The sequence below is a fragment of the Chelon labrosus genome, assembly GCF_963514085.1.
Source record: "Chelon labrosus genome assembly, chromosome: 10".
Classification (NCBI taxonomy): Eukaryota; Metazoa; Chordata; class Actinopteri; order Mugiliformes; family Mugilidae; genus Chelon; species Chelon labrosus.
Genome location: NC_140360.1, coordinates 16,580,714 through 16,606,287, shown reverse-complemented (window position 1 = coordinate 16,606,287; position 25,574 = coordinate 16,580,714). Strand labels below are relative to the sequence as shown.

Below are 25,574 nucleotides of genomic sequence, written 5' to 3'. Positions count from 1 at the left end.
GTCACAGCAAAGCGTGGTTAAATTGCCAGATGACTCTTCTTTACCATGACAAGTCCCCCGAGGTCTTTCCCATTGCATTTCCACTAAGTTTCCATGGTCAAAGGTCTTGAGTACATATACTTGCATGACTCTCCCTGGCCTCTGACCAGACCTAGTATCTCAGTCTCTCCATAAAACACAATAAAGCCAACCAGGACTACTGCACTGTCAGTTCAAAAGGTAAAGATGACCTTGCTTCAAGTCCCAGGAGGGTCATTACCAAGGTCTATGGTTCACCCTGGAATGGTGCAGAATACAGCCATTTACTGACTTATGACACGCGTACAGTGTCGCTTACAAATACCCCTTTGAATGTTTGACATTTCTGCATAAAAATGACTCAAAACTTCAGCGGATTTTTACACAAATCCTGACAGTAGACAGAGAGAACCCAATCAAACAAAGACAACAAATATATCATGCTTTGGTATTTGTTTATCCAGGAAAATTACCCAATAATACATATCTGTGAGGTGAAAAATGAAGTGCACCTCTGGGAAGCAGCTAAAGGCCTCTCTCACTTTGACTAATGTTAATGATCATGAATCCACCATCAGGAGAACACTGAACAGTTTTCTGAACATCATGTGGACAAGCCAGAAGACTACTGGGACCAAAGTTGAATCATTTGCCTTAAATGAGAGGTCACATGTCTTAAAAGTGTTTAAGCGGCACAGTATTTATAACAGTATACTATTTATATGTATAATTTGATGTGCTAAATGCCCATTTAAAAATTTTCAAATACCCCAAACCTATTTTTATAGTGAAAATTGTGTGGTTCAGGCATTTGGTCATTCATACATGCCAGGATTATAACATACTGTATACTGTGACTTTTCAGAGAACATTAACTTATATTTTTTTTAACATCCTGGACAAACCTCAGTGGACCAACCTTCTTGTGGTTTGTTTCCTGGACAGAGGCAGCGAGCTATGCAAACATGAGACATTCCTTGTCTTCCAGCTTCCTCTTTCTCCCTCTCTGATCATTGTGCATGTAAATAAAGCACGCAGTGTTTAACTCATGTGTATGATTATTGTGTTAGACCACGCTGCGGTTATTAAACCAGGCGCAGCGGCTTGGAAATGTCTGGGAACCTACTGTTATTTTAAACGTCTTAACAGGGCACAATTCAATCACCACCCCAGCGTGGTGTCAAACAGCAGAAACAGAACAGATCTGTAATTGTGTACAGCTTCATTAAAAGGCAGTATGTGTGCGCCGAATGAGTAAGAGAAAAGCCGAAATATTTACAGCAGTGCAGCAAAGGGCTGACTCCGGGCAAAATGAAAATATAGCAAACTGTATAGCGCGCCGTGCAAAATTAAAAGGGCAATTCACTGCCAGCTTAAGTAACATGTGGGTAACCCTTTGGTTATGTTCATCATTTCAGATGACATCCACATAATATAGTAACTCAGTTCTGCACACCATTTGACCTAGACACTGATTAATGGAACCCTTAAGACTGAATTTGATTGAGGAACTTTAAATGCGTTTGTTCACGCATGATTGGATCTCATGATTTAACGCCTCCAAGTAATTTTCTCAATGACTGTTTATTTGTTTGTTTTTTATTCGTTTTATTTATTTATTTTATTTTTTTGTCTCACTCCCAAATAACTAATTTGACCTTTTGTGCTTTAAAATCATGGCGAGTATGTCTATGCAAGACAGTTCATAGCCTGGATGAGCCTATAACACTGGATTTAAATGGCAGTTGTGAGACTCCATCTGTGTTTGTGTCAAGTCTAGAGGCCAAGAGCCATGCTGTTATTAATGGATGTGGATGAGGGGCCCAATCTGGAAAGTTTTGTCCACATGTTCATAATTCCCAGTGGCTGGCCTGGAGTTAATCAAGCAGGTTCAACAAAGTAATAAGCATCTTCAATAAAGTAAATCTAGCATCTTTACAGCTTAAGTTATGGTAAACCCTCTTAAGCTTTTTCCACTCATTTTCCTGCTTATCTCTCACACAACCTCCGTGGTCGGGCCAAACGCCAAAAGGACGCTATTGGACAGTTAATACCTGAGAGATAGAAGAATGAAATAACCCGAGATATGTGGTCAGAATGAAAATGCGAATGAGGCAGAGTGATTACCATGGCCCAAGTCCATGTGTAAGCGTAAACTGTGTTGTTTGTTGCTTCGGTGTCTGTTTCAACCCAAAAAGGATTTACCATGTCTTTCACAATCTGACTATAGCTCAGTGTATAAACCAAAAAACTGCATATTTACAAAGACAAACAGTAACGCCAAGTCCAAGTGACATAGCCTAGCTGTAAGACTTTCTGAATCCGGTGTCCCATGATGAAAAACCCAAACAGATATTTTGATCTTTAAAGATCTGCAACAGCTCTGGAATACTAGCTGACACTGGGAAATAACCTCCAATACTTTTCCATTCAGTGAACTGATGCCTTTGCCATCTGGAGCCAGAAAACCTTTTCAGAGTCTGACTGGGCAGAAAAGTCACAAGATGTGTAGAGCTGCATACAGTAATTCAGCATACAGCGGTTAAGGGCAGTACAAGGAATGCAGACACTATTGAGGAAAAGGAACCCTTTGTTCAAGCTCCAGATGCCCCATCTGCTGTGATGCTGAAGAGACTCTGACTGAGATAAAAATGAAATGTGTTCAGATGTCTTGTGACTAATGGAATGCAGGAAGCATTAATGCATTGTCTTTTAAGCGAAATGAGACCAATACATCATGTGCACCGTATTAATTTTGTTCCCAACAAGTTCCGGCGCTGGGATGATAGTGCTAAATCAAAAACAACTTGTCAGGAGCAAGTCAAAATTGCACAGTTTTACCACTGCTCATGTCTGTTAACATGGAGCTGCCACACCGCAGACAGTGCAGGTTAAACCCAGTGAAAAAAACAAAGCCACAATTTATCCTTTTTACACCCCTGGTTTTGCACAAATTGAGCACAAACTTGTGACGGTGGTATTTAGTAAGGTTTAGAAGTGTCAGGAAAGAATTTCCTCTGCTTTTAAATGCTATCCCTGGCGCATTCAACAAACTGCCCTCCAAACTAAGTGATGTATTGAAGCTTTCCGTTGGTGTGCATTGTTTCACAGCGGAGGCATGTGTTTGACTGAATAGGAAAAAATTTATGAAATAAAAGGATGAAAGAATAGAAAGAAAGAAAAACACCTTCAGACACGTGTGCTGGTTGCTGTGTCAGACATGACACCGTGTTGCCATGGAAACCGGGGCTCTGTGAGCTGCTCTCCACACATTAATAGGACTCATCTGGAGAGGATTTCATGTCTCTGGTTGCATGGAGGGTCATCTAATGATTCACACGTAGTGTCTTCTTCCCATAGCAATCTGGCTCTACTTAACTCAGCGTGCAGCAGGGGTCCCTGCTCCTCCCTGCAGCCACCCACTGAGAAGGTATCTGAGTTTACTGATGCAGCGCCAACAACACTGCACAAAAATATGATTGTGATTACTGCGTGGTGCCGAGGTTACATAAGGCCGTAAGCCAGTTGTTAGGAAAGATGTTTTTAAATATTTATGAAATCTGTATTTGGCACTCGCCGGCCTGTTGAGTAAATGTTGGTGTTTGTGGTGTAATTTTGCTGTGGTGTTTTATCTGTGTTTCACCTTTCATGTAACAATATAGCCCAGCATCGACTAGCAGTTCTCAAGGCACACAGACCTCCCCTAGTTACATATAAATCAAGAGACTTTAAAATGATCTGCACTGTGTCACATATAAACCCTTTGGTTGTGTTCTAGTCCCACTGTTTTGCCAAAAACTATAAATAAAACCAGTAGAGTTGTATTTTAAGTTTTCATTTGCAACAATGGAATATTTTAATGTTTTTTTAGTCGTTTTGTTTTTAAATAGTGTTATGTGATTCCACTTGGATCAGTTTCAGTTTAGATAACGGACTTGCAGATTGCATAACAAATGTGTTGCGATGCTTTTTTTTGTGTGCTTACGTCAGGATCACTGGGCTTGTCATGGCTGGACCAACTTACAGCTGAGAGGATGAGAAGACTGAAGTGATTTGGATGCAGTTATAGAAAATATTAATCTGGCAACATGTTTTTCTTTACAGCATTATAATGACAATGCGCTGTGTGTCCACAAAAACAAAAACATAATACCAGTAAAGCTTTGTTCTTAACATCTGTATTATTTCACCTCCATGCTAATGAAATTGTGCCCTCCAGTCATCAACGGCCACATCCATGCGACTTGGAATTCAAATGTGGACCCCCAGATGGGGGATGTCTTGAGGGAAATACAGTAAAGAACCCCAAGGCAGATGTCAAAGAAGACAGAAAAGAAGCTAATCCCCGCTTTGAAAATAACACGAGAACTACGAGGTAGCGTATAGTGCAACACTGAAGACACAAAACTGATGTAAATGTTGACAGGCTGACATAAATTATCTCGTCAACTAATCAGACAGGGAACTAGTTGACACACAGTCTGTGTCGCCATCTGTTGGTCTTCAGTCTTCACAGCAACCACTATTCAAATCACGAAATCAGCAATAAAACCTATTACGTTACATCTAACGAGGCCTGCAGAGTGCAATGGAATCTGGGGGTCTAAGATTGCCTCTTAAAACAATAATGTGTTGGATTCAGTCAGAGGAATTACTGCTGGAAACATTTGAGGCCGTGTTGTTTATTGCAGAGTTTAGGGTGATTTACTCCTACTTCTAACTGAAATGCATAAATAAAACCAGATTTGCCTAAGTCCAGTTGGATTTGGGATGAGAGCAGCCTCATGAATATATGTGTGCAGTTCAATAATGGGAATGTAGAGGAAAATAATCTAAACAAAGTTAAGATGTATGCAACAAAAGACAAGTGAAAGAAGCAGTCGTATTTGCTTTATTCTGGTCTTTTAATATGTCTCTAAGCAAGAAAGATTATTTTTTATATTTTTTATTATTCCTTTGAGGTGGTATCTGTTCCTGTACAAACATCTAAAAGGAAGCCGTATGTCATGCCTTTCAAAGTGTGAACAGACAAGACACATGACATGAGGTCATGTGGACGAAGCCAGTGGATTTCTGCTTTCTCGCCAAGAGTTAAATGGTTGTTTCAGTGTGTGTTCGTGTGTTCTTTTCTCTGTAAATGTCTGTATGTTCAGCGTCACGCCGTATCTTCTTAGTTTTGAGTGAACTCATGAGTTTGCGGCTGCCAGCCCCTGATCCCTCAGACAAGCGACAACACGTCATCAATCTGAGAGGATTTCAGAAAGGATTACAACATTTGACTTTTTTTTCCCCCCTGGCCAAAACTGCTTAACCACTTTGATTTGAGAAAAAAAATAAATGAATAAATAAATAGTGACGAAAGCAGATCAATTCGGGATATATTTGGGGTCTGATTATGTTCTTGTGGGATTGATGCGGCTGAATCGCGGACAGATGAAAGATTACTTTAGGACAGAGATGCATCACAGAGACACGCTGTGCAAAGAACACAATGTTAGCGCTCTGCACTTATGGAAGGGTTAAAATAAAAACATACAGACAAATCAAATGTGCACTGCATTTACTGCGTCACAGTTGAACATTTATTATTAAGAGATCTATTCTGAACAACATGACATTGTGCAGTGATGTGATTTTATGGAGAACGTGGATAACACATCTTTTTTTGTTTTGCACTACACAGGAAATCCACACACAAAACAAAGTGTATTGCATTTAAAACCTTCTGTGTTTTAAATTTGTGAGACTGTGGACCAAAGGAAATATTTCTTTGTATTCTTTTACCTCTAAGGTATAAGGTAGAGGCCTGGAAGTGTTTGAATTTAACTGATTTTAAAGGTAATTCCAACTCAGAAATTTCGACTGCCTTATGATGAGCAAGACAAAAAAAAATGTCATGTAACATGTCTGCACCCATGTGGTGCTTCCCAACATGTGAGTGGACTTATAGATCTCTTCCAGATGTTGCCTGTTGACCGTCTTGTAGCAGCTGCTCCTTGCCATGCAACTCCCACTTTGAAGAGCTTATGCTGAATCTCGACAGGCTTATCTTGTCTCAGTATCCGTGTTTGTTTTTAAGTAAAACGTTTTTGGACAAGGGATGATGTCCAGCTAATTTGCAGACCCGGGCCTTTGTCCACATTCAGTAATAAATCGTAACTAGGCAATGTGTTCACATTCTTTTGGAGACAAACGAGATTAAATTTGTTATGCGCAGATCGTCTCATTGGTTCTTTTTTTAAGGCCACAAAACACAATACTGTGTGTCGCCTTATTAGAGTTCTCTCATCATTTTTGATAAAGTAATATACTCAGATATTTACACCATATTCTTCTCAAGCTCAGTATCTGCAAATACATTTTATCCGCATACACGCATTTCAGTGGCCTGCTGTGTTTCATCTGGGTTTACTAAAAGTCTTTTAAAGGGACCGTGTGTTTTATCTGTTTTTTTTACAACCCATTTTGTCCTTATATGTGAAATCCATACTGTTCAATGCAGTTTTTATTGAACCCCTTCAACCAAATCAAGTAGAATCCCAAAGGCAAAGATCAAACTGAGGTCATTCAGTGGTAATACATAAAGCCTGAAGCCGCAGAGAATGGAATAAGACATCCAGTGGCTGACCAGTCCATTTATCATGTCGGAAAATGTCTACAGTTGGACGATTCAGTTCACCTGTTCACGATAAATTTGCCCGGAGTTTTTCTTCCTCGCGTTAAACTGACACACCAGGTGAGATGGGAGACATTCAGTGTCTGCCTGATAATCTCCTCCCCTCCTGTAAACAATTCATCAACTGGGACTCTGTGATTCCTCTCCGTCCCTCGGCCATTCTTCTGCTTAGATGTCTTCTCAAAAGCTGTCTTCACTTATTAACTTTTATTGAAGAGTCTCGAGGCAGAGGAGAAGAATGTGTGGCAGTCGTAGAGGGAGGCAGCGTGTTCACTGCATTTGGTAAAATGAGTACATCATGAAAATGTCAACACTTTGCAATTGTAGAACAATTTGTAGTCAGTATTTCTAGGAGTTTTATTCGTTTATTTCAAACATGGAGAAAATTTGATTGACTGACAATGAAACTTAAAGTTTGTAGGTAAAAAGAGTCCGTCATACTGTGGCTCAACTGATCTTTGCGTCTTTAATCTTTCTGGCATAGCCAGGTTCCTGTAAGGCTAAGGTTAGGCCAAGGGTAAGCACACAAGAAAACAACTGGTTATAATGTGTCAGGGGTCAGCATCAGGGCAGACACAAGTCCACAAGGAAATGTCAACAAAACCCCATCCCGCAGCTTTCACCATTCCCATAGTGTTATGTTAAGGCACAGCAGGGATCCGGGTCGTATTGCAGACTCACTCCCGAAAGGCCTGGAAAGGCAGCGCAGCCAAAAGAGATAGCCGACTCCTTCTCTAAGGATCTTCTTGTAGCTGTGTCGATGCAGGGTCGGGGGCGGGTGGTTGAATTGATAGTGATGTCAAACAGATGTTTCGGAAGGAAGGCCCAGAGAACATTTCTGCCTTTAAGTGCATCTTAACATGTATCTTATAAAACAGGAAATCTAAAATACAAGGAAGGGGTGTTTTTCAAATTTCCTGTCCGCTGGGGACTGGATTTAGCTCCCACCTTACGGTCAGTTTGAAAGTGAGAATAAAGTAATTCAAGTCATGGCACACCAGCTAGCATTCAGTTAATGGTCTAATTGACCAAAAGGGTAATATCAGGAGTTAAAACTCACATATTATAAAGCTGGAGACCAAAGACTGTCCTCTGACTTATTTTCAAACAGCAAAAAATTAAAATCTTCGACCGCATAATTACTATATTTTGCCTTTTTGTGGCTGAGTAAAGTAAAGTAGCCTTTATTTACAGTGTTCAGGGCGACACGGCTGCATCTTTTTTTTTTAAAAAAACATGAAGCGTAAAGGATGTGTTGAGCTTCTGTTCGGCAAAACCTTTTCTGTCTCTCTTTAGTCGGCTGCACTTATTGGTTTACCTCAAACCAGCAAAACATGTAAATGAGCTTCATTGGCCGTGGGCTGCCTTACAAGGTGTCCAGTGAGCAGTTCAGGAATATGGTGCTTCGCTCAAGGGGCACTTCAGGCATTGATGTAGAGGTGATTTGAATCAGTGACCCTGCAGTGCCAAGTCCATTTGTCCAACCGGTAGTCCACAGCTGTCCCTACCTATTAAAAAAAGGTGGCAGAGAGCTGACCTTGCATACAACACAATGATCTTCCACCTGAACCCTGGACCCTCGGGTTAAAAGTCTAATTCTCCATCCATCCAGGCACTTCCTCTGCTAGCTATTGTTGGAGGTGTGAAAAAGGTTGATCGTCATCTCGGTGTTCAGCAGGAGTCGAGCACAATACTAAGAGCAGCAGGCACTGTGCTTGATCAGGACAAAAAGTGGATTTCTGCCCAGCACTACATGGCCTTAATCTGCAGGATTAGGACATCATAAAGTTCACTCCGGTGTGTTTGTGTCTGTGTAAATGCCCGTGTGGTTGTGTGTTTTCTTTGTTGAAAACTTGCGTGAGCATTACGTGTGCTTGCATCATTTTGTATACCAACATACAGTAGGTGTGGGTGAGTTTGTGAACTCTAGTATCTAAAGCCACAAGTGCAGCAGCAGCAGTAGTCAGGGAGCGAGAGAGGTAGGGAGGGAGGGAGGGAGGGAGGTGCCCATGGGTTAAGAGCTAAAGCCGCTTGGCCCAGATGAAGATGGCTCTCAGGCTCTCTGCCAATCAAAGCAGAGCCAACAGCCCACTCTCGCTGACAGGGTGCAGGAACGGCGAGTTAGGCTACATGCACACTTGATGTATGGGCTCTCCACACTGCAATGCAATGCAGGGAAATGCATGGAGCGTGAAATATTATAAAGTGAGATCAGCACTCAAAACTGCATTTACTTAAACCTTCTATAACCAATGAACAATGGATTCAATAACAAAGTGAGAATGAAAGCGGCCAAACCCTTAAAAATTATCACTCTGCAGTCTGACCTCTGCTCCGTGGAGTCTTTTCTTCTCATTGTTCATTCTCACAACTCTCGTCAGATCAATTTCAGCCACAGCGGGCAGCTCTTAAAACACAGCGTAGACCACAGAAAGACAGACAGACAGACACAGCTGAAGAGCCTGATGTACCGAAAACAGAACAGAACAGAATATCTATGTTGGTCCACCGGGCTCAATAGGAGTGTTTCATTGCCAACTCTGGTTGACAGCTCCTCTATTCAGTGCACTAGTGCTGGGAGCAGTTGGGTCAGAAGTGTGCTTTGTTGTACCAGTAATCACACCCAGGAGTGATGTCTTGAGTACACCTATACATCAAAGCGGCCATATTTCATCCAGAGCAGGCTCTCATCACCATGCCCTTTCTCAGAGAAACAATCTTCCCTGCTGCATAAATAGCAGGAGTGTAAACACTTAAAACAAACCAGTTTGACACCAAAGAGTTGCTGTCCAACAATAAATCAAAAAGAAGCATCCCAGCTGTGTCTTTGGCTGGGGTGGGACTGTGTTTTTGCACTAATCAGACGTCTCCTTGCCTCAAGATTATGATGGTGAACAACTAAAAAGGACACACATTACTCACTTTTCAATGCTTTCTACTTTTGAATTCGATTCCAATCATCTCTCTACATTCCTGATAACCCTCTGACAGAAGCTCTTAGCTCTGCTGGGATTTCTCCAATTATAGAGTTGTTGATCATGGTTCCCAGTATTGACATACACTCACTTGACACAGGTACACTAGTGAAAACAAATGCATTCTAATATAATAGTCCTGCACTAAATCTTAGCTTCTTGAAGGTTATAATGTTGACCTTATGTTGAAACAGCATCAGTAGGCGGCGCTGCTCTCCGTTGTTGTATAGCATCTTTTTATGAGTATATTCTCTCCCAAGTGTTCACCTTTGCACTGTCTCTCATTTTTGCACCGTTTGCACTGTTCGTACAGTTTGCACTGCTTTGTATTGTCTGCATAAGCTTGCACACATGCACTTTATGCTCAGTCCCTTGTATTGTACATAGTTCTATGTCTTCATGTAGCTCCATGGTCTTGGAGGAACGTCCTATCAGCTCACTGTGATCGGAATGTAGTTTGTGGAGCTGTAAAATGGCACTGAATTAAACACCAGCCTGTCCCACTGACCAGAACGGGGCAGTCACAACAATAGAGACATAAATTAACAGCTCTCAGTTATTTTAAGCAAATTCTGAAAACCATAACCTTCATGAAGCTCTGATTTAGTGCAGAATGCTTTCATTTTTACTGGTGTACTTAATGAATTGGCAAGTGAGTGTATATGATATATCTGTGTCAATGACCGCGGTTGCGTGGAATCATCTCTGATGATTGAATCTGATACTCAGGTGGCTTAGACAAGCTAAACCTATACCATATTAGCTTCACCAGGTTGAAGCAACTTCACAAGTTGATCTTGGCTCTTTTCAGCACAAATGTAGAAAGGGCCCCTGTAATTCAACAAAAGGACTTCAGAAGAATCGAACAGTTTACACCGATCAGGCATAACATTATGCTAATATTGTGTAGGTCTCCCTTGTGCCTCCAAAACAGTTCTGACTTATCAGAGAATGGACATGGGTCTTCTGAGGGTGTCATGTGGTATCTGGCAACAGCATGTTGTTAGTGGGGGCCTTTGGGTCCTATGGGTTGAGGGGAGGGGACCTCTGTGGATCATCCCACTGACACTTGATCAGTTTGGGATCTAGTGAATTTGGAGGCCAGGTCAACACCTTGTGCTGTTCTTCATGTTTTTTGAGTTGTTCCTAAACTGTTTTTGTGTGTGTGTCTGTGTCAGGCTGCATCCTGTTGGGGATGGCTGCTGCCATCAAGGAGTGTCATTACTATGGGGTGGGGTTGCCTGGTCCGGTCTAGGTGGGTGATACATGTCTAAGTAACATCCGTGCAAATTCACACAACATTATATAACTGGTTGACTGCTCTTACAAGATATGTTATGTCATGTAATGTTTCAAATAACAGAATAACAAATAAGGTAGCTACTCAATTAATGCAGTGACTGTCAGGTATATAAAGGTTTCCTCCTCTTCTTCTTCTTTTTTTGTAGGTAAATACATTTGTCATACCGTAAACCCAGATGTCACAAAGCTTCCTTTAAAGACACACGCAACATGTTTCCTCATTATTTTTATAAACGCTCTCCCTCACATTTGTTAATCTTTCCCTGCATCAGGATTCATTTCTCTGCATTTACCTTCATGTCACGACAAATATTGTTTTCTTTTGTGGCATTTACAGTGGAGTTGATTGTTTAAAATACCAGAAAAAGGCCTGAGTGAGCATGAGGATAATGTCCGTCTGAACATCTGTCAAAACACAGAGATCCTCTAACAAGAGATGGGCACACAGTTCAGTGTGACATAATGTCAAGCATACAAATACTAAGGGTTTTGGGGGAAGAATCCATTAAATGTCAGTTGTGTTTTTGGGCATTGTGTCTTTATCACCAGCCAGGTGGTGGGGATTAGTGGTAAAACACAAACCAGCAGTTTGTTAATTATGTCTTGCCAGTCCTCTCCCTTTTTCGTCCCATCGACAAGCTCCCATTTTTCTTTATTCTGTCTTCTTTTTTTCCTCAGTCTAAATCTAAGCTATGTGATGCTGTGTCCTTCACAAACTGCAATTTGGAGCTGGTGCTCGGAGCCCTTTCAGTGACCTCCAGCGGGCGATAATTGCTAATCATTAAAGCCTCATTCGGGGTAAGACAGGTTAGTAAAACACTAAGATTTGTAAAGCTGACATGAACATTGCCATAGAGGAATGCAAGTTACTTAGTGCAATGTTTTTCATTTAGACAGCTTTAAGCGTAACGTAGAGAATAGTGCCCTCCTCTCAGGGGCACCAGGAGAGGTCAGCTAGTGCGTATGGTAACAGTGAAAGGCTCACATTTTAGGTTTATACAGAGTTACACAAGTGCAGCCTGCAGCTCTCCCACAGATAATGGGCCATGACCACGCAGGCGAATATAAAAGAGAGATGCAGCGCAGGGGGAATATAACAAAAGAAGGATGAATACACGGTAATGAAATGGAGTCTCATCTTAGGGTCTGAAAAGAACATCAAAGGAGATGCTTAATCTCAGGAGGCAGTACTTTGTCATCTGACGTGCATCCCCTCTGTCTCTCAATCCCTCTCCATCCATCCCTCTCTCATGATGAGATGGATGATGATGATGACCAATGCGTGAGGGAGAGAAAGAGGGAGGGAGGGAGGGAGGGAGGAAGAGAGGGATAATACCTTCTGAATACATGATGAATGTAGTCATCAGGCTTAAACTGACTGGGGGGCGAGTGGCGCGCAGAGTGGCGCGCAGAGACCGAGAGCGTGCATGTGAGTGACACCGAGCTCCATCACTGACTCTCCCCTGCAGCCGCTCTCAGTCTCTCTATCCTCCTTCCCGAAGAGAGACGGAGGGAATCACGCAACAGACAAGTGAATAAAAGACTACTGCTTTTTTTTTTTTTTTTTTTTACAAACTGAGAAACCAGGGGAAAGAGGCAGTGAGACACAGGAGGAAAGGGCATCTTCTCTGAGCCAACTCAGAGCACTCTTTTTTTTAATTTATTTTATTGTCAGCATCAAGATCAAGAGCCTCAGTGCTCGGTGCGCACAGCCGGAGGAGGAGAGGGGATGCTGAACAACATGACGGATTGCGAGGAGGGAGAGGGGGGACCCAACAGCCAGGGTGAGTGATTAAACCTGCGACAGGCTGATGAGAGAGGAGTGTGTGTCAGAGCGTGGGCAGCATGTGGACCAGGGGGCGTCAGTTTGTGCCTGTGTGCCGGCGTCAGCGTGGGTGCTGAAAGGGAGCGCACACGTGTCTGTGGGGGAAAGTTAGAGGAACAAGATTATGTCGGTTTAGGGACGTGGAGATGAGAATCAGAGGGCCGACTCGCTTTCTTGTTTTTGATGTATGTTGCACAAAGACTGATGGGATGCAGATATGTTTAGAAAAAGAAAAAGTGCTGTTCTTGAGTCAAGGATCCTCCTACTCTCTAACACCTTCACTCACACATTGCACCTCCCGGGGTTACATATGTAGACCTCCATCTGTTCAACCGGTTCAGACAGTCTCCTCATTTGCTGTTATCAGAAGATAAGCATTAAACATTTCGGTATGGACCTGACCATTGCAGGTCCGTCTGTGCCTGTAGGTTCATGCAAAAAGGTTGTACAAAAAGGTTTCCCGCAGACTGAGTGCATCCCCTGGCGCAGCGTCTGTGAAAACCCACTTTTCATTCTCAAAGTCTTTCATGTCTCTCCCATCAAGAACATCTAGCCAAGGGGAGATATCTGCCTTTCATAACGGTATGAGTGTACAGCTGAGGGTTTGCGTGTCTGAGCGCCATCAGACATGCAAGCAAACATGTCCTGATGGCACCTTTCCATAGACACTTGTGTGATGTTCAGAGCAACTCTTTTCAAGCAGGGGAAATCTGCCACTGATGAATTCATTCCCACTAACATAAACTAACAAGAAAATAAACAATAAGTTGCTGATGGTGTTTTAGGAGTTTGGACTACAGTGTATGTCACCGTGTGTCTATTCCCGTCCATCACTACTGCACAGCTTAATTCCCTGTGAATGTGTGCGTTCTGTCGTCAGTAGTTTTATATGTGTAAGAGAGAAGGACTCCCACTGGACTGGATCAGTTAGAGAATCAACAGGTGCAGAAAAGTCGAAAAGAAACGCTTCTCTGCCGCTGAAGGACTTTATTCACTTTGTCTGATCAGCTGGCTCGACATTCCCCTCGAGGCCTGTTGTTTGAAAGGACTGCAGCAGAAAATTAAATTACAAGGACAGAAAATTCAGTCTACACCAAGCCTTCTCCGTGTTCTCGGAGCTGTTAATCTGCTTGAATAACTGCTTAGAGACTTACACCTCTATGAATCCTGTACGTAATTACTATTATGTGTGTGTATACATATTAGCGTATATACCAGTGGGAGGGTTTAGTCGTGATGACATTCTGGTCTTTGTGTTTCCATGAGTAAAATCTCAGTACAGGGCTGTAATAACAGTACAGAGCTACATCTTCTCAAGCACTGGAGATATGGAGCAACGCTGTGAGGAAAATCAGCTTCTCCAGTCATTTATTCATCAAAAATATATGTTCTGTGGAAAAAAGTGGCTTCAGAAGCGAGTACTGCATCCTTCGATGGAAATGCAACTGTCTCTATCGGCTTATTGAAAGCCAAATGCTCTGCACTTACTCGCTCTTCTACCTTAGCAATAGTCAAAGCAGTGGTTCTCATTTACCAATTCACGTGGATTGGTAGAGACTCACACAGAGGGCGACTTCGGGTTCAGTGCCTTACCCATGGACACGTCGGCCGACCTTCAGTTTCAGACCACTTTTCTTCTGTGTAAAATTTCTTGCACACGCTGCCAGTTTCAGTTCCTTCCATAATTTTCGACAGCACGTTAAGGCACTTTCTTTCTCGACATGTCATCCCATCACCTGACATTTCATCTTTTTTTAGCCACGCGTTATGTGCTTTTTATTATTCTTGTCCTGTTGTTAGCTTCAGCATTTGGCCAAATGCACTCAAATTATGTTCAAGCGCTCTTTGATACGGTGCAGACTTCATGGTTTATTGGCTTGATGTTTGCTTTGTTTTTTCCTGACATGCCTCCCGTACAGGTCGGATTTGTGGAGTCTCTTTCTGATTATAGATGGATGCACTTTTACACACTTTAACAGTTTTCTGATTTACCTTGAAAAACTCTTGCTCTTGGGCTGAAGCTACTCAGCGGTCAGTCCTGAAGGCTTGAAATCTAAACCACTTGATTTCTGATGATTTTCCGTAAATGTTTTACTTTGAATGGAGATTGCTTTAAATCCCTTCACTCCCTCAAGAGCCTCTAATGGCTGGCACCTTGTAATTTTATAGATTTGATAAATGAAGGGGTGTTCTTACTGTTTCCATTAGTTTGATTATTCATTCATCTTCATTCATCTCCTGTAACTGCTTGTCCTGTGAAGGGCCGTCGGGGGGCTGGAGCCTATCTCAGCCGTCATCGGGCGAGAGGTGGGGTACACCCTGGACAGGTCCCCAGTCTAGTTTATTTAAATTATAGAAATGATGGGGAAAAAAGTCAAATTTATGTGTCATTAGTTTGTCACCATTATTTGATTTAATTAAAGGGGAATTACCGTTTTTTACAACCTGGACCTTATTTCTGGCATAAAATATGATCGTTTACTCACCCATATAACTTTGGTGTCATTTGTAGTCGTTCGGAAGATATTTAGAGCCGCGTATATCCATATAGTGGGAGTGACTGGGGCATCGCAACGCAGCTTCTAAATTACGCATTATCTGCCACGAAACTCATTCATTTCACAATCTACAGACCCCGGATGATGATAACAGGTAACTCCGGACTCAACGGGGAATAGCACTAGCGTATCATAACAAAATATTGGTGGAATTAATGAGTTTCGCGGCAGATAATGCATAATTTAGAGGCTGCATGGCGGTGCCCCAGTCACTCCCACTATATGGATATACGCGGCGCTCCACTGGATCTAAATATCGTCCGAACGACTCCAAATGACACCAAAGTTATATGGGTGAGTAAACGATCATATTTTATGCCAGAAATAAGGTCCAGGTTGTAAAAAACGGTAATTCCCCTTTAATAAGAAACAAAATGAGGTACAAATTTTTCGATAAACTCCATAACATCTCTACCTAAGACCTGACTTACTCACATAATTCCACGAGACAGATACTCTGTGTGTGCTATGAACTTTACCTCTGTTGCATGCATTTGACCCTGCAACAGAGGGCCACTGACCTTTTGCTTTGTAAAGGTCATTCTGTAAGCAGCACCGTCACGCCACAGGGGTGCATAATGAGGTGGCATTTTGGGTGCAAGTGCGGGCACGCTGCAGTGGAGATCAGAACAAGAGCGCATTAACGACCGTCCAAGCCGTGATCACACCTGGACAGAAATACCATCTCATTACAGCTCTGCCGGTTTTAACAAGATGAAGACAAGATGACGGATTGGTGAGATCCCCCGGAGGCTACGCGCTCACCACTGGCAATCAGAATGGAAGAGGTTCAATCAATAAGAGGAAATGTGATCTGAATGGGGGCATTTGTCATAGATGGTGTAATCCTGGTTCAGCTTTGCTTTTAAGACGTTAAAGTACATGTTGTATTCAATGAGCCTATACAACATGTCTACATCCTTTTACCTCTGTCTGTAAATAATATAAACATACTTGATTATAATATAGAATTGTATTTGAAAGAATTCCTACTGGCTGTATTAGGGCTAGGGTTACTGATGTTTTAACGTGCATGCAGCGTTTTAGTGCTTGAAGTGGAGTTTATCTTAACTGAAAGATCAAATGTGACATTATGACAATAACCATTAATCGGAAATTTAAAACAGTTCAGGCCACTAATATCTGATCATTTTATTTATAACGTACGGTTACAGGGCAACGGCAAGCCGTCAAACCAATGAAACCTGCAGTGAAGTACTGCAAGTGTCCAAAACAACTGTCATCGTTCAGCGGTGTTTTCGTCTGCCACCAAACTGCTGCCACCAAAAAAATGTTCATAACCTCTGGAGCAGCTGGTGCAGGAGATAAACAAAGGTCACTCCAATGTCAAAAACTTTGTCTGCAAATTTTTTAAAAGAGTGTTATGACACTGCGTATGAGTATTGCGGAGTCAGAGGCTAGGATTTTACAATAAAACCGGAGCTGGAGCTAGCAAAACAAGTAGCTATTTTGTTCTCCTTATTGTTACATTTGTTTTGAGACAAACACTGTTTTATCTTTTATTAAAACGAAGTGACATGAGACCTTTTGTAGATCACACAGCTGAATATTCAGATCTTGACATGTGCGTGTTTTAGACGTGTGGATACACTCATATCTGTTTTAAAGGTGTGTCTAAACAGGTGATAGCAGGACTACAGATGCTGCTAGTAGTCAGTGTCCTTGTTGTTTTGGTCGGTCGATACGAGCTCTGGGGGCAGATGGTCCAGAATCACCCTCTTGGGGCTTTTTAGACTGAGAGATTAAACCTTGGTTAAAGGTACATGCACACAGACACACCGTACAGTTACAGTATGTACACACATCACTTTACATGAAGGGAACATACTTTTGGCCGTGCTAATTATCTGGAGACAGCCCGCGCCTGGAGAAATGTTTCAGTTTATAAGGAGCGTTTGGTTCATTTATCTAACCCTATCCCTGTTCACATGTGTTCAATAAACAAGTCTCTACAGACATAACGGTTCATCTACGAACCAGGAGAATGTCTTTGGCATTGGAGTTCAGTGTAGCGCTCTATACCAAAATTCACATCTACACATTGAGTAACAACCAAACAAACTGACCCAAATTGGTGGCACGACACGTGAAATCAAAATAATGTCAAGTCTTTTTTGCTTGTGTGGCTTTAAAAAGCCTCAATAAATTCAGACATAAAAAGTCACGTCATCAACAAAGTGTGTGACGTTCGTCGCATGTGAAACACGAATGTCTGCACAAAACCTGGTTGTTGCAATGACTTTTAAGCACATGAACAAAAATCAAGATCAGTGCAAATTAAAAATGTGAGTCTTTATGATTTTCTTTCAAGTGAATTATCTGAGAACCCTTAAAGGGGAACTACTGTTTTGTACAACATGGACCTTATTTCTAACATAAAATACGATCGTTGACTCACCAATATAACTTTTGTGTCATTATGAGCAAATCACATAAAAGTTATATGTGTGAGTCAACGATCGTATTTTATGCTAGAAATAAGGTCCATGTTGTAAAAAACAGTAGTTTCCCTTTAATATTTCTCGCCCTCTGCTTTTGAAACAATAGCCTCACAGTAAAGGGGTTGCTTTGAACGGTTACTCACATTAATCACGTCTAGCAGGACTGATTTAACTTAATTGCTTCTCTGTCAACAAATTCCCTCCTCCTGTCGCTCAGGTGAATGATTAACACCAAATACAACAAAGCTCTCAACTCTGATTTTGGTCCTGTATCTGCACTAAGACTGGCTTTGACGACATCAAATGACATTTGCATTTAAACCTTCATTCGCATACAGACGGATGTTTTTGAAGTCTGTCGAGCTCAGCGGAGGCTCACGGCTGCATGACGTGTGATGTGTGCCTACTGTCTGCAATCCCTTCACTTCTTTCAGTGCTCTCTTACTGTATGAGGAAAAGCCACACCAGTGTCAATCCGTGTTTGCCCTCGCTGTCGATCGTTTCTTTTCTTATGCTGTAATTCTTCATCCAAATGTCTTTTTTGTCTGGAGTCCAGATAGAAAAGACATTTGGCATTCAGATTCTGGGAGTATCAGAAACTTTCATCTAGTGTGCATCCATTGCTACAGTCGCTCACCTCTTCAGCTCTCACCAACCAATCGCTGCAGGCATAAAATGTAAAATGCATTGCTGGCAGTACGCTGGCACAGAAATGCTATCATGGACAACACATGTGAAACTCCAGTATGGTGCAAAATTCAGATATTTAGCCTGATTACCTTAATTAGCAATGTGCAGCTTTAATTGTACTTGTACTTGTATTTTCTCTCTTACAATAAATTAGACAACGTGACATGTTTTTAAAGCTCAGCTACTGACTGAGCTTTAAAGACTGGAAAAAGCACAAACCGTTGGCCAGGTTCTGCCCTAATTAACAAAATCCCCCTCACCCATCTCCAGTCCTAACCATCTGCCACGTTATGTTGTTTGTTTTATCCATACAAAAAGCAAAACATATATAGGTATGTAGGTTTAATACCAGATAAAATGTTTTAGCTATCAATCTTTAAAGATGAGCAACTAAGCACGATTCCCCCAAATGTTGAACGATTCCATCAAAGTTAGTCTTACACACACACACTCTGCACCCTTCGCCCTCGCTGACAGAACCGCAGCCCACTGAGAAGGACTTAATCTGCTTGCCAGCTGTTGTCAGCTCATCCACTGGTGTTTGAATCTGAATCAATTTGTCTGATTGCCCATAGGTTAATGCAGAGCGCTATAATTTAAATGGATGCACAGCCAATGCAGATAACACCTCACAGTCTGTGACAAGGTCATAGCTGCAAATTATTGAAGGACAGAAAAATAGACAAATGCATTTGCTTTACTCTATTGATGCATTTTTATTACTTCTGCTTTAACATCAGAAGTAGTAACTTCATTATTATTATTGCAAAAAATAACATGAAATAACCAGGAATCAAGCAAACTGTAGTTATGTAAAACTTGGACACGTCAAGGGCCGAGGTTCAAGGTTCAACTTCTTCATTTGTAGCTAGGTTGTTGTGGACATGAGCAGCCATGTAATTGTACATGAGGTATTATCTCATTGCAGAGTAGCACTGCGTTATGTAAAGCTGCCCTCTTAATGCCATGTAAAAGGATTTTAATGTTGCCGCTTCCCTGTAATTTCACTGATGTGTTCTCAGCTGATTTACAGCTTTAATAAACGGCCTAAGAGCAGAAAACACACCAACTGTTGGACTGTTGTGTCTGACAGCACTGTTGAAACCGATGGAAGCGTAGTTGAGGCGCCTCTGAAGAGTGAGAAAGGGGAATAAAACATGCCAACGGTTTATGACATTTAATATACATAAAGACTGAGAAGGTCAGAATGGTGAAGTTGGGTTTAAGTCTTGATACCTTCTGCATGATTATATAGACTGATCAAGATCAGTGTCGCTTAATGTACGTATGTAGTCAACTTTGGTTCCGAATAAAATCATCTACATCACATTTACTGGACAAATCTCTTGCAAAGACCTACTATGGGTGATGAAACATCTATAGTAGGTTGTTGCGCGTTGTAACATCGATGTATAATTTCATACTGAATGGAAACCTTACATAACGTACCTTTGTGTTTTCACTTTATGCAATTTTCATCATTTCTGAAAGGTAAGGGTTAGAGAGAATCAAACTGTCGTGTATAGCTGGCCTCTCCTGAATCATCCTGATCAGCTCTACACTTCATTCATTTCAGATTACCATGTTGTTTCGAAAATATTTGTGAATTTTAACGCACAAATGAGATCAAGATAAAAAACGAGAAGTTCCTTCTGTTGTCATTGCACTTTACGCTTTGGAATTTGGATTCTGGCATTGTTAAGCTTGGACACGCCCTGGTTAACATGTGGTCTTATGTTTCATACTTGGAAGAGGAACAGAAACATATGTAACAGGGAACAGTTTTGTTGGTTAATGGACTGTTTTAGAATATGATGTATGTGAGGACAGATGCAACCAGATGTGATTGGCCAACACCAGCTGACACTGAGCTACTCCTGCCTCTTCCACCACTCTCAGCCGCTTTCCTACTTTTCTGAGTCAGGGGTGAAGTCAGGTTTTAAAGAGTTCATAAGAAAGGTGAATGAACGGACAGAAAACTTGACAACCTGCATTACTGATTTTATGGGCACGTGGAGACTATAGTTAATTATGCTATATTAATAAATGTACATAGCCGCTAGTCAATATCGACTGCTTGTGGATGATATGAGTTTTGCCTCTGATGCTGAATGTTTGAATCCTCAGTCTAGATGAATATTGTCTGGCCCAGATGTATTAGTCAAACTAATTATTAGCTTAACTATTCTGGAAAACTCATGCAGCTACTCTTATGCTCGTCTGTTCTGTCACACCTACAGTAAGGCAGTCTGACGTGACTCACTGAAGTTTTGATTGCTGCGCTAACACCATGATTGCACAGCAGGGGCTGACGCTGTGAAGCAGAGCAGCTGATCTGGAGAAGGAGCAGAGGGAATAGTGACAGAGCTACGCTCTAATCCTCCCACTGAGCTACAACATCTCTCCCACCAAGTCATCTTAGATTGGAGATTATGAAATACAGCGTGGCCTAATCCTTTCTCCATCATCACTTTCCGTCCTGTGGTTGCTCACAGCATTCCAATCACAAGTTTTTTGTCACATAAACTTTCTCAGTACACGCGATTAATTGATAAAAAATAAGTGTGGTAGTCATAATTTTCGAGTTTAAGAAAAAGGTACCTGCTTTTATGTCTGACATGCGTCTAGGTGGCATCAACAATTGTTAAAAACAATAACTATTGTGATTACTACTGTGATTTAGCAATAAAATAAAACTAAAAAGGTTTATTGAGTATAATTTAAAAAACAAGAAAATATAATAAGGTGCAACTTTACACTGATGACCTTTCACTGTATACATCTAACCCAACAGAATCTATATCGAAGCAAATGGCAGTTCTAGATAATTTCGGGCTATAAAATAAATTACTCAAGGAGTTTGCTGTTAAATGGTACAATTTCATCATTCATTTGGAAAAACTCAAATCCGAGGATGAAAGAAGTCTATTTAGAGGTTCCTAAAGAGGCGGCTGGGCTTGCCTAATCTTATTTATTACTATTGAGCTGCTTATATTGAGAGAACCCGGTGGTTAAAGCCTCCCTTAGAATATGGTCACAGTTTAGGAGACATTTTGGACTGAAACAGATTAGTGTTTTAGTGTTTAGTATTTTTCCAGTAGTCTATAATCTTTTCTTTTCAGCATCTGTCTCAAATAACGCATTGCCAACTCTGGCACTGAAACAGACAGGTATTCTTCAGTGACCTCTTCGTGAATGGCACGTTTCCACGGTTTGAGACATTTTCAGCTGACCATGATATACCCAGATCCCATCTCTTCAGATACTTTCAGATACGTAGCTTCGCAAGGAAAACAACAAAGGTCAGCTGGATAATATCTGAGGGTAGAGCTTTCAGAAGAGGCCTGGCAAGACGGTTTAAGTGTCCGAGATGGTTGTCCCGAGTACTATTGCTTGTGTTCTGTATTGGTTTGTGTCTTCTGTTCCCTGGACAATAAGCTGAAAACACAAAAATTGTACAAATAAAACAAATAACTTAATAAAGAACATGAGAAAGAATCAGCAATAACAAAGCGCGGAAACATGACCCCCTCCCCTCTTTTAATGTGGTAAAAATCCTTCTCATTACCCTTCGTACACCCTGGAGTGCTGTTGGCTGTGGATGAATCACTTGATGTTACCTTGTTGAGGAGAATAAAGTGAAGCTGCATGTACGGATGAGTCATCAGAAAGACTTTTTTCTGATTCAGACTTTGCTTTCTGCAGCAAGTAAGCAGAGGGAACATTTATAATTGGAGCTTTAGAGAGAGATGTGCGGGGGTTGTTTTTCTACCTGCCCGTACATCATGTTCTCATCTTTCACTTCTCAGGGCTGCTGTGTAAAAGTTGCACGTTGGCTTTCTGTGCGTTCATCTCATAAGTAGAGTGATATCCAGCAAATTAAGCATCCAGTTTTTTTCCAGTTTTTTTTACCATTACAAACTTGCTGAGACCTGAAAAGCATTTGAACCAAGAACAAAATTAACATTATAATTTACATTGTCCATTTAAAGAACTAAACAACACAAAGTAAACATCATTAAATCCCGCCTTTGACAGTAACCTGTTTTGACAAAACACTTCTCATAAACAGTGAAAGTCAATGCAAGACAAGAATAGTTTTTAGCCAGCTTCTGGGCACGCAGTTCAGAGACCAGGTGAAAACTACAGCTGTTGTCTTCCTATCCTGAGTCTGTGCCTCAGCTTTGTCACCAGCTAAAGCCCAGAGGTAGAAGCATTAATCTGCCAAGAGGCCTAAATTGGAAGCAAAAAAACCCAAAACAAACCAAAGTTATAAACAAACCATAAAACTGTGAGACTGACAGACAGTGGTGGTTTTGTGTAAATGTCTGGGAACGAGCTATGTTTATATGCTGCAGCAATTGGCGTGACATTCCCATTCCACGGTGGGAAAGTGGTGGTCAAAGTGATGGACGTGTGTACAAACAATTTGTGCCCAAAGCGCACAATTATTTCTTTTTTTTCCAAACATCAAGATTCCCATAACCAGAACTGAGTAGTTTTTGTTTCCTGAACTTTAAATCTGTATAAAGGAGGAATAACGCAAGGATTTGTTTTCCGGTCAATTCAGACTGCATTATCCTGAAATCTTGCAGCGTTTGAGGCTTCACCTCTGGTTACAACATTCGACATTTTGAGAAATCTGAACACTGGATTTCTTGATTTGAGATAATGAGAAGATTTATGCCCACTGTCTTATGAAGCTTAGGCGAAAGTTCAACAAGGAAGATCTGTCCCCTCACGATCTGTTTCCCTCTGGTGAATGTGGGCTGTCACTCTGTTTCCTTATTCTTTCCATTCTCTCACGCTGTCAAGACCAGTCCATCCTCGACTGGCGAGTCACTACTTCCATCCAATAAACTATTTTCCTGTCCTCTCCCAGCCACTAATTTCCTTTAAAGTCACTGTCATTCTGGTCACTCCATTAGCAGGCTGTCCATTGCTCCTCCTCCTCCTCCCCATCTCCATGGTCATCCTATGGGTCTTCATCAGAGGTCTCCTTCAGACACTTGCCAACTTCTTCATTTCCTCCACCACCACCACCAGCGTCTATACTCTATTCTACGGACTATCCTGTCCGTCTCAGATTAAGTTCTCTGATACCATCACTCTTGTAGTCTAACTGCCAAACTATTACCCTGCACATTCATGTTTCCTCACCTCTCCTTATTGAACTATGGATAGGTTCAACAGGAAGCTAATGCCAGCCACAGCTACGAAACAGCTGCAGCCAGGAGACGTTTAGTTCTTCAACCAGATTAAAGACATGAGATGTCATTCAGTGACCTTTATTCAGAGGAGCTGGTGGTTAATTTTGTTCTCTTTGGAACAAGCCAGGCCAGACGTCCCCCCCCACCCCCCCTTTCCTACTCTTCGTGGTAAGCTACACACCAAGCTGATGGTCGACTTCTTGCTAGGTTTGGTGTGCTCAGGCGCCTGTGGCTCTCCAGCGGTTTGCAGCTCCTTCCTAGCCTCCCAGCTAATAGCAGCTCTTCCATATGAAGAGGTATTTCTTTTCAACGTATTTATACTGAACGCATAAATTCATTTCCCAAATCCTATGTGTCTGAAACTCAGCACCGAATCAAGCGTGTGGAGCAATCCGGTTATGAAAGGGTTAAAATGACATCATCTAAGACATATAATGATATTACCTGCACATACACAGTATATGTGGGTACATGCATCATATTAAACTCAAGAGCATGCTCTCATTAGCTGTTCAGTTATACAGGGAGCACTCATTTACACCAGTAGCCAAGTGCTCTTGGGAAAACACTGTTGTATGTGTGGGAGCAGCAGATGTGTAAATTGATTTCAGATGTAACAATTTTTGTTTTATTGATCTGGAAAGGCTCCATCTGGTTTTCAATTATCACCTTTTTTAGTGAAATCATGAAAAGATCTGTTGACAAGTTGGCAGAAGTTAAAGCGCGTATGTTTATATGCCTAGGGACTGGTGAAGTGTTGTTAGTGGAGTTATGTTCAGCTGTGTGCATCTACAGTCTTAAAGCACACAACACGGTGTTGTCTTTGCCATCCATCCTGATTCAACAATGCTGTTCCTATGTTTGAACCTGGGATGTTACCAGCATGTCACTGCCCCTTTCCTTTCACTCTCTCTCTAAGCCGAAAGTATGTAGGTTTTTTTTGGTGGTGGTGACACCAGAAAAAAAACAATACTGTCAATGGCCTGTTGTCTACATTTATGCAGCACAATAAGTTCATAGTTTACATTTCACAATGACAATAACTACAGGCGTTCATTTTCACATGTGCAGGTGCATTTCAAACTCCAAAATAGCAAAATGGGAAAAGATGCCACACATGAGGCGCAGACAGATTCCTGGTTCGCGCCGTTTGTGGTTTCCTCTCCTCAGTCTACTGTCACGACGGTCTTTGTAGGATATTTATTAGGACTGAGTGAGATTTGGTGTTGGGTCAGTCTGACTGTTTGTTTGTCTTTCACTGGGGGATTTTTAACTGTTGGTTTAAGACACTTTAAGCACGCATTAATCCTGCACATAGAAGCCAGTCTGTGAAGACGTACTGACTAACAAAAAGCCACAGCGAAAACCCCAGGAGAAGGCGGAGCTGCTGGAACCTCCCAGACACAGAAAGGGAACTAGACGGCAGCTAGCCAGTGGCTGCCCAGGGCACACAGTTCTAGGTTGCTTCCTATGCACAACTACAAATCTGCACCTTATGGTGCCGGTAGAAGTAAGGTCAACGGATCACCAAAGTTACTGAGGTTCATCCTCTGGTAACCATTAATATCTGTATAAATACAGTTATTGCTATTTTTCAGACCAAAGTAGACCGATAGCTGACACTCCTACGAACTAATGACCCCTAGAGGAGGTGTTGTCTGGAAGCTGTGTTTAATAAAGTAATGCTTTTACAGAGAGATAGGACAAAAACAAGCTAACCACTTATCTTATCACTGATGACTTGGTTAAACAGTTTCCCAGAGGTTTTCTCACTTCAGTGAATTTTAACCTCCTAAGAAGAGGAATAGTTATTTTTCTTTTAACACATAGTTAAAGTTTAGGAATGAGGTATCTCTCT

The 25,574-nt window shown here is 41.6% G+C and overlaps 1 protein-coding gene across 2 annotated transcripts in view; it reads left to right on the top strand.

Moving 5' to 3' along the window:
* Positions 1-12,700: 12,700 nt before the first annotated feature.
* The window catches only part of slc12a5b (solute carrier family 12 member 5b), a gene marked incomplete at its 5' end in the record, with an annotated part of 36,000 nt that continues 23,126 nt past the window's right edge, over positions 12,701-25,574 (top strand). For both annotated transcript variants that reach the window (XM_084554189.1, XM_084554188.1), the window contains one exon: positions 12,701-12,755. In XM_084554189.1, coding sequence (XP_084410315.1) covers positions 12,701-12,755 — 55 coding nt within the window. The remainder of the gene's footprint in view (positions 12,756-25,574) is intronic.